The sequence below is a fragment of the Rhamphochromis longiceps genome, linkage group LG20 (genome assembly GCF_057381845.1).
Source record: "Rhamphochromis longiceps isolate RC_006_pf linkage group LG20, R_longiceps_female_GT1.1, whole genome shotgun sequence".
NCBI lineage: Eukaryota > Metazoa > Chordata > Actinopteri > Cichliformes > Cichlidae > Rhamphochromis > Rhamphochromis longiceps.
The window spans coordinates 6466379-6479758 of NC_140576.1; the positions used below are offsets into that span (position 1 = coordinate 6466379).

At 41.2% G+C, this 13380-nt stretch overlaps 1 protein-coding gene across 2 annotated transcripts; it reads left to right on the forward strand.

Annotated features, from left to right (window-relative positions):
- prdm2a (PR domain containing 2, with ZNF domain a) lies at positions 1 to 7828 on the forward strand. 2 transcript variants are annotated; one of them, XM_085394141.1, is made up of 4 exons: positions 1 to 112; positions 1521 to 1582; positions 1909 to 6188; positions 6273 to 7828. In XM_085394141.1, the coding sequence occupies exon 3, from the start codon at positions 1975 to 1977 to the stop codon at positions 6154 to 6156; it is 4182 nt and encodes a 1393-aa protein (XP_085250267.1). In that variant the 5' UTR covers positions 1 to 112; positions 1521 to 1582; positions 1909 to 1974; the 3' UTR covers positions 6157 to 6188; positions 6273 to 7828. The 2 variants fall into 2 exon arrangements, with proteins under 2 accessions (XP_085250267.1, XP_085250268.1); XM_085394142.1 differs by lacking the exon at positions 1 to 112 and adding an exon at positions 121 to 487.
- The last annotated feature ends 5552 nt before the right edge of the window (positions 7829 to 13380 follow it).

Below are 13380 nucleotides of genomic sequence, written 5' to 3' on the forward strand. Positions count from 1 at the left end.
GAAAGCCAGAACCTTGTTGGTGCATTAAGGAAGGGGAGAAAATACAACTGTCTACTAGCAGCTCAAGAGGAATATTAGAAGTCCATCTGCGGCGGTTTGTCTGCAAACACGAGTATGTACGCGAAACCTTTACGTGCACTTTTATTTGACTTATTCTTGAAGGTTGTGTCGCGAACTCGACGATACATTTAGCCAGTGCTTGCGAGCTAGCATTCATGCTAGCAGCATATCGTTAGTACTTTAATGGACGATAACAGCTGATTTCTCTCACTTTGCTGACAGCATTGTCACGAGACCTTGGCACTTACAAGTGCATAATTTGCAAGCAACTTTCTTGCATCCTGGGGGTAGATAAATGTGTGTACTCAAAAAGTGAGTTGACCTTTCAGTGGACAAGCTAGCAGCCTGTGTAGCAAAACAGTAATGTGACGACGTGTTGTGTGACCAGTTAGCAATGGTGCAAGGACGGGGAGCGTCATCAAACCAGGTGAAGCAGATGTGCGTGAACGCACTCCAAAGATATTCCGAATTGCAATTATAGTAATATAAAATATTCACAAATGTGTGTTATAATTACATTTTACGTGATATATGTATTAAATAAACGCGTTTCAGCACATTTTAATGAATATCCTAATTGAATGTTTGGAGACTGCCTCTAATTATTCAGTGCGCAGGCCCTTGAATGGTGCTGGAACAGTTTTTGTTTTGTGTAAACGGCACGATTTTGATATATTTATGCTACAGAAACGCGCCACGGGATTATCTGCAATATAGGAGAAATAGTCTGTGCATTAGTGAGTTTTTGTTTACGTTTTCTCTTCTCGGTGCAAGTGCGCTAGTAAATCAACAGTGATGCTGAATGAATAAAAATACATGTTTTAAACGGGAAACCTGCTTAAATAAACGTAACGCTTGGTTTATGCTAATTTTGATGCTGTTTAGTGCGAGTGCAGTCCTAAGAAGCTACGACAAATCAGGGACACGATGGGCCTGCCATTTTGTTAAACCAACAAGAAGATGAATGTCCAAATGCACCAATTTATTTCTCAAATTAAAGGCAGGAAAAACAAAAGCTGTGCGGCCATCACCAGGTGAATTGAATGTAATAAGTTTAACAGGTAATTTAAGGCACCCAGGTTAAATGAGGTCATTGACAAAGATTATGAGTATTTTTGGACTTGTAATTGAAATTAAACATTTACAGAAAATAACTTTGACATAGCAGCTTTTTTTTTCCCCTTAAGTGTCTTTTATCTTATGTTGCATTTGATGCTTCATGATCCTTCTCACATCAGCACAGCTTAACAAGACATTGAAAGCATAGTCAGCAGTCAGTAAGCCAGAAAGATAAAAGCATCCAGCTCAACTACTCTCATGCCACTTCTGCTTACTTTGATCACTTCTCTCTTCTCACCCATTAGCAGTTTGAGTTTGTCTGTCATCCAGTGTTATGGAACTGTCTTGATAGTTGTTGTTTTTTTTTTTTTTTCCCCATGTGTTTTGTCTTCTTCCATCAGAAAGAAAACTCAGTGCGATCATCTGCTAAGGAAAACATCTGCCTGTAGTAAACGTGAAAATGGTAAGATGCTGCAATTCATTTGGGTTTTATTTTACAAAAATTGTGCCCTTGAACGCACTCTTTTAATTTTAATCCAGAGATGCTGCAATATTAGAGCGTGAACCTCAACAGTCAGACCACCCCTTTGGCCATATTAAATATGGCCAAAGTTTCAAATAACAAGAGCCAAAACCTCATAGTTCAGACCACATGAAACACTCTGTTTCCAACTGCTTTTATTTATTCTTGGCTGTGTTTGGTGTCAAAGAAAAGGAATGTCCCTCATATGGTTTTCTGAGGCATATTTACTGTCAATATTTCTTTCTTTTTTTTCTTCTTTTCAATAGGTGTGACAACTGCCGAAGTTTTGTCACAGAAATACTTAAGAGAATTGGATCAAGACATCACAGAAGATGGAGCACTCTCCTTGTGTGTACATACCAGAATTTGGAGGCAGTGAGGAGATAGGGGAGGAGGAAGAAGAGGAGATCTACCAAGTCAACTCCAACATGGAACCTGACATGATGAGGTCTCATTATCAGGTTGAGAAAGATGGGAGCTCTTTCCCTTGTCAGCACTGTGAAGGACAGTTTGCCAGCAAGCAAGCCTTGGAAAAACACATGGAGGTCCATGCTTTGGCTAATGATGAGGCACATTTATACAAAAACAATACAAACAAAATGTCTTTTCCGTCAAATTTAAGTCACCTGCCGCATGAAAAGTCAAACGCTCTGGATTCAGAAGATTCAGTCACGCAGCTTCATACGTCATCCACGACTAGCTCTAATACTTCTCTTTTGTCAGCTGGAGATCTCACTGATCAGCCACACACATCAGAAGTATCAGAGGGGCATCATGCGTGCAAGTACTGTGAAAAAATATTCACAACCCACACCAACAAGAGACGCCATGAGCGTAGAGTTCACGAGAACCAGCTGCAGTTCACACATGTGGAAAAAGCTCAGCTGCCTCAAGAGGAAAACCTTCACAGAACAGTCAGTGAATCATCTCAGCAGCAAACACGGCTTGGTGACAATACACTGCCTGCAGCTGTTGTGGAGAATGAAGGGGAACATGAAGAACATTACATGTTAGATGTCTCTAGCAATATTTCAGAGAATCTGAGTTTTTACATTGATGGAAAGATAGTGTCAACAAGTACAGTCAGTAAATGTGAAGCAGCTGAGGTCCATTCTGGGTCTTCGACTCTAGTTGGACTGGATGCCCTGATTCTGGACCCCTCTCATATCAGCCAGGTATTAAATGCAGATTCAGTTATAAGCAATGACATACCTGGTCAACCACTTGCCAAGAGGAGAACTGCAACACCACCTCTCTTACCACAAATTAAAACCGAATTGGAGTCTGAGGTAGTTGTGTCTTCATCTTCATCATCACTTGTATCTTCGTTAATAGAGAATTTACTTCCTCAGAATACAGAGTCTACAGTTGTGCCGAAAGAAAGAACAGTGTTTCTGTCGCCAAAGCTAAAACAGCTCCTAGAAAAGCAGGATGGCCTTAAACCGACACTTGCGCTCATTACAGATGGCCAGAAGCCATGCTCACCTGTCTCTATCTCTGTCCTACCTTCTGGAACAGGAAAGTTTAAGAGAAGAACTGGCTCTCCAACAGGCTCTCCACAACAGACTCCAACATCTAATGAAGAGTCATCATTGTCAGATCTGGGAGATTTTGATATTGTAAGTACAGGGCAGATAGAAAACCAACATAGTTCACCTGTGAACCAAACAGTCTGTGACAATGATGACGTTACTACATCCGTGACGGAGACAGCAGTGAAACCTGTTTTGCCAGACAACTGGCCCCCTGTGACAGGCGGTAATTCCTGTAACCAGCAACCTCTGGATCTTTCTAATACAGTCAAAAGACAAGAAGATGTAGCTTTAGCTAATGCTGTGCTTGATTTGAGTTTGCAAAAAAAGAGCCTTTGTGAATCTGAAACTATGTCAAATTCAGGTTCACAGGCTTTTGCCAATGAAGAAGAACAAAAAGCAGTGATGGAAGAATCCTTGATAAAAATTGGAAACCAAAACCTAAGTCTTGCAAATTCTGAGGCTCCTTTAGTCACAGACTTCACCATAGTAACGGGTTCAAACATTGTTACCCCAGTGGAGCCTGTTGCAGATGGACTTGTCTATGGACTTACCCTACCCCACAGTTCTCTCACTCCATCATCTGCCTCCTTGACTCCTGTCGCCTTGCAACCAGCTTCACCATGCACTATAGCATTTGCTTCCCCAGCTGCACACACCATGCTCCCTACTGCTCCTTCATTAATCACAGTTTTGGCACCACCGCCACCTATCTCCACTGCTTCGAGCCAACCAATCCAGGTATTGGGCCCAAATATAACTACTGAACCCTTGGTACTCTGCGCAGAAAATGCATTAAATTCTTCTGAGAGTGATTTAACGCCTACATTTGCCACTACAAACTCTGCAAATCTCGTCACACTTTCCCAACCACTTGACCCAACACTAAATTTACCTGGCCATGTGTTTCTTACTGATCAAATAGCTCTCAACCCACCAATAGTTGATTCAGCACCTATCACAGAAGTGCCGTTCACACCCACTGTAACTTTAAGTGATTCCCTACTCAACTCTTACAACATTGCCAGTAACACTGTGTTAATAGAGTGTACAATAGCTCTTGAAGCCCCAGGGGATGTAGTTCCTGCTGCAATTACCTTACAAGAAAATACAGCTGAGCCTCCAGCACCTACACAGATGGTTGTTAATCACATAGAACAGCAACAGATTGTATCTGTTCCCAGTGCTCAAACTGTGGAACCCACTATTCTTGTGTCCTCCATCGCAGAATCGGTAACTCTGTCCACTTCCACCTCAGTGGTATCAGATTGTCCTCCTCTGGGTGAGTCAAACTCTGACCCAGAGCCCTCAGTTGGGACAGGGCCACCAACCACAAAACCTGAGGAAGCCCCTGACAGTTCTGCTTCCGCACCTGAAATCTCACCTGAACCCGCTCCCTCTCCCGAGAAAGTTAATGAAGATGAATCCTCAAATGATCCAGAAAATGATGTCCAAGAGCAGACATTCACCAAGAATTTCATCTGCAATGTGTGTGATAAGCTTTTCCATTCAATGAAGGAACTTAGTCATCATGTGGCTGACCATGCTGATGACTGGCCCTACAAATGTGAGTTCTGTGTGCTGCTATTTGGCAAACCCTCTGCTTTACTTGACCATCGATCAAGCCTCCACGGTGTTGGGAAGACTTATGTTTGCAGTGCTTGTACAAAAGAATTTGTATATCTTTGCAATCTGAAGCAGCATCAGGAAGAATTGCATCCAGGCCAGCAGTGTACTCATACAGAAGAAGAAAAAGGCAAACTAAGACCTCAGAACTACAACAATTCAGCTAAAGTCAACACAGATGCTTCAGGACCTGAAGCTCAAGAGGAACTCAAGAAATTGGTGAAAAAGGAAGAGGGTGAAGTAGATGTGGGTGCTGAAGAACTGTTTACAACAATTAAAGTCATGGCTTCAGATGGAGGCAAAATCAAAGGGCCTGATGTTCGTCTTGGCATTAACCAGCACTATCCCAGCTTCAAGCCCCCTCCATTTCCTTACCACAACAGATCACCTGCTGGTTCGTTGGCTTCAGCCACAAACTTCACTACACACAACATCCCACAGACCTTCAGTACAGCCATTCGGTGCACCAAATGTGGAAAAAGCTTTGATAACATGCCAGAACTCCACAAGCACATCTTGGCTTGTGCCAATGCCAGTGATAAAAGGCGATACACACCCAGAAAGAATCCCATACCTCTACGTCACTTTGCAAAATCTCAAAATGGAGTGCTGTCTACTACCAATTCTACAAATGGATTAAATGCTTCAAACAGAGTCAGTCAGTCAAACAGGTCCAAACCTAGCCAGGAACCACCTGTAAAGTTCAAAGTACTTAACAAAAGGAAGAAAAAGTTTGCCCAAAGGGTCATGCCACAGAGGAACAAGTCCGTGCATTCATCAAATAAAATGTCACCTGTACAGGTGGGTGAGCAGCAGGAACTATTTGTGTGTCCACACTGCAGCAGGGAATTCACAATGCGTCGCAGCAGAACCAAACACATGGCTGTTTGCCCCAAGAAACCTAAAGAGGTAAAGAAAAGGAAAGAATGTGGGATCTCTGTGACGAAGGAAAACGATGGACACTTGCATAGAGGGGTTCCTCATGGTGAAGAGCAACAACAAGGCTCACCTCCACATAAAACAAGACTCCAGACGTCCGCTTCTGCAAAGAGGCCTGCCATCCTACCAGTGCAAACTGTCTTTTCAAGCAAAAGGAGTAAAATCATTATAAAAGAGAGCACGCAGCCAAAACAAGAGACGCCCACCTTGAATGAGCTTCCCATTGTTCGCACTTTTAACCCCTCCATGCGGCAGTATAGTAGAGTGCAGCACAGCGTCAAAGGAGTTCCCATCAAAATAACTATTGTCAAACCTCGGCAGACAGCACCGCAGAAGGATGAGTTGCCTCCCACCCAGAGGAGAGAAGAAGCAACCGGATCCGTCACCAGCAGTGCTAAGCAGAGCGCTTCAGCCTGATGACTACACAGCAGGCGATCGGGGATCAGCAGGTAGCAAACATAGTAGCACATGTAGCTTGTGTGTAAGTTCTCAGCACGGCTGTGTTAAGAAATCTGTTTTATTTTTATTCTCAGGACTCTGCTGTATGGATCTCCTTCAGTGACTTTAAAGGGAGAAAACTGGTAACGACACTGTAAACCCAGCAGACTTGTAGGCTGCAGAATACTGTATAATAAACTGAATTCAGGACACTTACAACAGACCATGAAGGATACTGCAGTGAGTAGGTTTGTGTATAACCAAGTCTTTGAATGCTTTTGTAGTATTTTTGGAGTTTTGTAGAGTTATCCTTCATTGCAGAAACTTTCTGTCAACGGCTTGGATTTGCACTTGAAGTTTAATCTGACTGCTACATGTCACAAACTGAAGAGGAAGTGGGGGGGGGGGGAACTGAGCTGGAAGGGCTACTCTGCTCATTAGGTTAGACGATGGCAGGTGGCAATCATTTCCCGCATGCATTTGCACTTTTTCTTAACTGTTGTCTGTGGCCTTTTGGTTTAAACTCTTAATGCATGCTGTCTGTGAGCTTGTGATTTAAGTTGCATTCATTTGGGATGGAATTTTTTTTTTTTTTTTTTTTTTTTTTTTGAGATGCAGTTAGGCCTTAAACACTGCCTCTGATCATTTGTTGGCCTGTTAGGAAGTAACCAGCGTAAGTATCCAGAAGACATGCCAGAGATAAGAAAATGTAAATGTGTATGATTGTTTCTGAACTTCAGCCTACAGAATCATACAAAACCATAGTGTATGTAATACTGGTGACAAGCATCATGATAAATTGCAACTATGAATTTGAGCAGCGTCACTTAATACTTGGGAAAGTCCATTTTTCATCATGAGAATGTGAGATTAAGTTGATTTAATGCTAAAGCCTTCTCAGTACAAAACCGTATTTTGTCATTGGCCGAGCTGCTACTGTAAATACATGTATGGGAGTTTTATTAATAATGCTCTATGTGCCATCTAATGTATATAATATGACTAAATGTGTCATAAAAGTGGTGAAAACAAGTATTCTGTGTTTCCCAAGTAAAGAATTTACTTAGGTGGTTCACCCAAATACAGTCACCATCACTTACTGTAGCTCAATTTGCATATTCAGGCCTTGCAGAAGATGCTTTGAAATATTGCATTGATGTGACATTTCTTGTCATAAAAACAAGATAAAAAACGTACCTGGAAAGCTTTTGCTTGAGAACGCAGCGCTGCCTTTGCAGCCGTTTTGAATGTGTGACACCACAGATAAATTCTTAATGTCTGGGGAAGCTCTGCAGTTTGGTGAATTTACAGCGCACTCCCAAACAGAAATACTGTGCTAATATTCTGATGCACCACTGCTGGCTTTACATTTAAGTTCATGTCTAAAGAACACTGACAGAGCCAATCTTTGTTTTGGCTTCACTGTCTTAATTTGCTCACCTGATTTTGCACTTATTCTGCAAATGCTTGCTTTTTTGTGTTTTTGTTCTTTTTGTTCTTTTTTTGTAGTGTTGGCCCCACTTAATGTGCAGTCAGTTAAGATATTTCCATCTGTAACATACAAGCATTACATCATTGCTTATAATCTGTGCAGCAGTTGTCAACAGTTTAATGTGTGAAGTGCATAAAATGAAGTCCAACATGTATCAATCACAGTATGGGAATATTTTTTGGTTTGTTTTTGTTTTGTTTGGGGTTTTTTGTTTTTTGTGCAGCAAACCTCTAGTGGCATATAAAAATGTTTGTGGCATCATGTCAGTAAAGTATCTGTTTATTTAAAAATTTCTAAGCTACTAGTTTGCTCCAGTGCTATACAGGGTAGTAATTGTGTTATGACTGAACTGAGTGTTATTAATTTGCTCAAACTAAAACTTGACAATGGCCTGTATCTGAGGGACAGTAATGGTACTTATACATTTTTGACTTTCAAACTCATTATTAATAATATTGCTTTCGTTCAGAAAGTCTTCAACATCTTGGATGTACAGAACGTTTTGGGAGACTGTTATTTTACTGTGAAAAGTGCTTGTAGCATTTCGTAGTGTAAATGGAGTCCTGTATATTTATTAATAATTTAAAAATCATGTTATCAGTCTTTGAACAATTTCTCTGTATGATTTGCACTAAAGTTTTGTTTCGTTTTTCAAGCAAGTGTTCAGAATAAATTGAGAATGTTAAAGCTTTTTGTGGAGTCTATATGAAACTTTATCTAATGGATCAAGTTGAGTTTAAAGAATCCCAGTAAAGAGCTGCAGCCTTTGGATTGTGTTCTGAAAGTATTCAACAATGGCCAGCTGGTGGCGCACTTTCCTTACTTTAACTTCAGGAATGGCAGATAACTGAGGAGAACGGTAGATAATAATGTAATACCACTGCATCTCTACCACACTACAACATTCTGTTTGAAAAATCCATTCATGTTTTTCTGCACTCTAAAAGAGAGAGGGGGCACTGTTCGTCTCTGGTACATGGAAGAATATCCACAGTTCCCATCCTAGGACCCAATTCTTGAAAAAACAGTTATGTAGTATAGCATTCTTAATTCTACAAGATATATAATCAACAGGAGCAACTCACTACCGCACATTCTTCATGCTGTTTTACTTTACTGTGAAGAAGTGTTGAGAAACCTCTCAATTCTTTATATTTTGCTTCCAAGGAATCTGACTTTTCTTCTATTCTTGTGGTCTTGAGCAAGAATTCTCAAAGCTCTCTGAAGGTCTTTCAAAGTTTTTCTTTGGACATTGGCTGTTTTCCCAACTAATTTTCAGTTTAGTCCTTGTCTCTGACCACTTTCAGAGAAGTGTTTTTTGTTTTTTAAGCTCCTTAGCACTGACCTATGAATCACCCAAGCATAAATAAGGCACCTAACTCAAGGGATGACTCAGTTATTGTGTCTTCACATAACAGACAACAAAGAACATTTTAAATTGTATTTTTAGGTACTTTTGCTACTAGTACACATCTTGACAAAAATTGCCAAAGATAACAAAGTTTGACAGGCTTAAAAAATATCTTCAAACCAATAAGGTGACTCCCAAACACTTAATTGCTAAAAACCTGGGAAATATCTGGATAATGCACACTGTCTTTACAACAACTGAGGAAACTGGACAAGTGGAGGATAAAAGAAAATGTGGCAAGCCTAAAAAAACAGCTTGGTGTTAGCATTGTCTGCTACTAATTACTTACTATATATATAGCTTTTTCATGCTCTATTTGTATGCTTGCACATGCTTAAATCTTGAAAGTGGAGAGTATTTGTATGATATTTAAAAATGTTGAGAAGCCATTTGATTAACTGGTCATTTTCCACATTTCCACATTCTTTTGGCTTGTACAGAAAATTTTCCACGAGCATCAAAGCGGCTCAGTACATTCTTCCTGCAGACTGAGGATAGAAGTAATCTGATGACACAAACAAAATTGAGTCTTGACAGATTCCAACAAACTCCTCCTTGTTCTTCTATACTAAAGGCTACTCAGTATGTGCCACTCTTTGCACCACTGTTAGTCTTTCAGCTCCACCTACAGCTAAAATTGCTAATTAGACATTTCCCATCAAAAGCTGAGATTGTGCAGATTAACATTTGAGAGACATGCTGGGCTGCTGGTTAATATGTACCTTTTGGTTGAGCCTTTCTAGAGCATTACACAGCTCAGTCCTTCTGTGTCTGTGTCAGTTAGATGAATAGACCTGCCTGAGTGTATTAAAAATATTTCTTTCCGTTAAGGCCAGAGCAAACATTAACTGAAGAGAGTAATGGCATTTCTGTCACTTTTAACTTATAACTTCATTCTGAATGTGTTTTTATGTGAATTCACAAATACTGGTTAATGTTGCATGAGAGCCACAAACTGATTCTTGGTGCATTATAGCTGAATTACAGCTGACATTTCAAGCTGCAAATGTCTACCAATTTCATCGAAAGGATTTCAAAGTTGGAAATGCTCCTATATTAGGATTTTTGAAAAGCTGTAAAATGCATTTTTCTGCTGGAAGAAGCCATCAGAAGATAGGTACGCTGTGATCATAAAGGGATGGACATAACTGCAACAATACTCAGGCAGGCTGTGGAGTTTAAAGTTTGATCATTCTCTAATGACTTCTCTGTAAACCCTATAGATGATTGTCGGAGACTCTAAGAAGATCAGCAGTTTCTGAAATAGTCAGAATAGCCTGTCTAGCACCAACAACCGTACCGCCAGCTGCTTTAAGCTTTCCTTTGCCTGTATGTAACCACACAAGTAATTTCCATCGACCAACTGGTCTTCGGGTCAAACTAATTTGTCATTTCCACCTTTAGCAAGAACTGTTTTCTTGCATATTATGAGAAGCATTGTGGTGGAAGTTGTTTAATTAGCTTCCTTTTTTATTAAATCTTCATGGAAAGCCACACAGAGCTCTCACTGTCAGATGTGAGTCGGCTTGTCTCACCAATTTGTGTACTAGGGACTGGAATCGGATGGTGTTACTATATCATGATATGAGCTTTATATCATGTAAAAATTTATACCAGTAATAATATGAAGAAAAATTAGGCCAGGAATTTTTTTTTTATTGTCGTTCATTTAAAAAAAAAAAAGACAAAATATAAAAATACTGCAAATTTTAGCATTGATCCAATACCAAATAAATACGGGGGCGGTACTGATACAATTAACCTATTAGTACAGCTTATGTAGGGGAGAGCAGTGTGTAATGATTAATGAGATGAATCATCATCAGTTTTCAAGTCATGGACACATTTTAATCGTGATTAATTATTTTTACATTCCAATACATATACAAATACAAATGTAGAAGGAAGACACAAAGTAGTCCTATATACATAAGCAACTGAAATTTGTATGTACAGATAAAAATTTACAGAGATATGTACACAAGTGTGTGTGTGTGTGTGTGTGTGTGTGTGTGTGTGTGTGTGTGTGTGTGTGTGTGTGTGTGTGTGTGTGCAACCATGTTAAACTGGCTGTAAAAGTCTACAACTGAACGAGCTGCTCAGTGCTCGTACAGTCTCATGCAGGGGTGGGAAGTGTTGTCCATGATGGATGTTAGCTCAGACAACATCCTCTCCTCCCCAATCTGCTCAACGGACTTCAGCAGACAGTCCAGGACAGAGCTGGCCCTCTTGACCAGTTTGTTAAGTTTCCCCCTGTCCCTCTCTGCCGTTCCACCACTCCAGCAGACCACAGCATAAAAGATAGCAGTCACCACCACAGTGTCATAGAACATCCTTAGAAGAGTCCTGTTCACCTCAAAGGATCTCAGCTGCCGTAGGAGGTCTAACAACCTGCATAACAGACTATATCAACTTCTGCGTGGATAACACTGACCAGGAAATATCCAAATTTATGATATCGGTATTGGACATAAAAAAAGTGGTATTTTGCCATCTCTAGTATTTATTCTTTCACTGAGCATATACCTGCATCACGAGTGTCAATGATGACGTCTGCAGGCTCAAAAGTCCTGGCCTTGCTCAGCCCCGGTCCACTCACACGCACATGGCTTGCATCACCAATCTCTGACTGCTTAATCATAACAGCAATTGGGCTGCTGGGAATATGACGACCGTTCTTCTTGATCTTAACAAGGTACTTGCCAATCTCCTTGGGAACAAACGAGATTCCTAAGACAGACAGACAAAACAGATGAGGGTTAACAACGCTTATTCTTGTGTGTGCATGCAGCCCGTTTCAGTTGCTCCTGCTTCTTTCTCCATGCTTTAACTTTTATTACTTCCCCCCCTCTGTCTTTTACTTAGGGATTAATAAAGTATTTGGATTCTGCTGAGTCTCATTGTTTAGCAACTTCTCACTTATCAGGCGGACACTCACCAACGTGAGCGTTACATAGCATCTTCAGCAGGCAGGGCTCCTCTGGCCCTGAGGGTGTTGTAAGAGAGGCTGTTCCCTGGATGAGGTCAAGCTCTCCTATGTCCAGTGGAATATCTGCAGCTAAACCCACCTTCAGATGGTACGTCCTCATGATATCGTCACTTAGAGAAGGAAATGAATTACTTTACTGTAGCTTTTGGGCTGCCATCTTAGAGGCTGCATGGATGGTCTACACTGATGTAAAAAGACAGTTACCAGTAATCCTAGCAGAGAAGGGGCTGCCTGGGATGTGCTTGTCATTGTATTTAACAAGGATGCTGTAGTCTCGTGGCAGCACTGGCAGGTAAGACACCGTGCAGGTTCTGTCCTGGTTGTGCACACAGCCTCTCGATGGCCAGAGACAAACCACCTACAAAGATGTGATATGAACAGACAGTGTCCCGTGTGTTCAAAATCAGAGGGAGCAGGTAAGTCATAGCGAATATAATTGCATTCCACAGCACACAATGTGTGTTTGGCCATGTGACTGTTACCTACCTTCTCCAGCATCTTTGGTTTTAACAGTAAAGACAGCTGGCTTGTTGACAGGCACTGTTCATGTAATCCATGTAGAACTGTAGAACTTTGCCTGATGCCATTCGGACCTCACCTAAAGCAAAGGGCAAAAAACAATGACACTCACACATCACTATGATCAAACTATCTGTTTATAAAGAAGGCTTGTTACCTGTTACCTTGGCAGGTCCCGCTGGCGCGCCGTCCTCCGGCTCACCTCGAGCCACGCGCTGTCCACCCTTACAATAATCACACTGTTGCTGTAACAGTATATTCAACAGCTGCAGCTCTCCCACTGCCAGCTGTACACATCACCACCAAACAACAACAGTAAAAGCAGAGCACAGGTTTTAAGCCAGCGAGGCATGATTTTAGATGCCGGTGAGTCCATCTCACCTGCAGCGCCATTGCAGACCACACCCCGCCACAATAATAAAGTATTTTTTAGTTTAATTATAAACTTTGTCCTAATTATGTCCTGGGTTTTAACTATTTAATCAGTATCGGTATTGGTATCAGCGATACTAGCCCGTATTTACTTGGTATCGGATCGATACCAAAATATGCAGTATTGCACACCACTACCTCGTGCCCAGCTAATAAGAAAAGCAGACATGGGTGCGCAACTGTGCGTGTAGTTTAAATATAGCAATATTGCCTCTGTTTCATCGGCCGGCCAAGTGGCTCATGGGAAGCGACAAGGCCTGTAAGCAGAGTTTGAACTAGAGCGGCGATGGTTCGAATCCCATGCGTCCCATCTGCATCCGCTCTGTACTGCCCTCAGTACACTTCAGCCAGCTGAGTCTG

What these genes read in the sequence shown, in the direction of transcription:
- prdm2a (XM_085394141.1), top strand. Translation starts at nt 1,975, where the DNA reads ATGGAGCACTCTCCTTGTGTGTACATACCAGAATTTGGAGGCAGTGAG.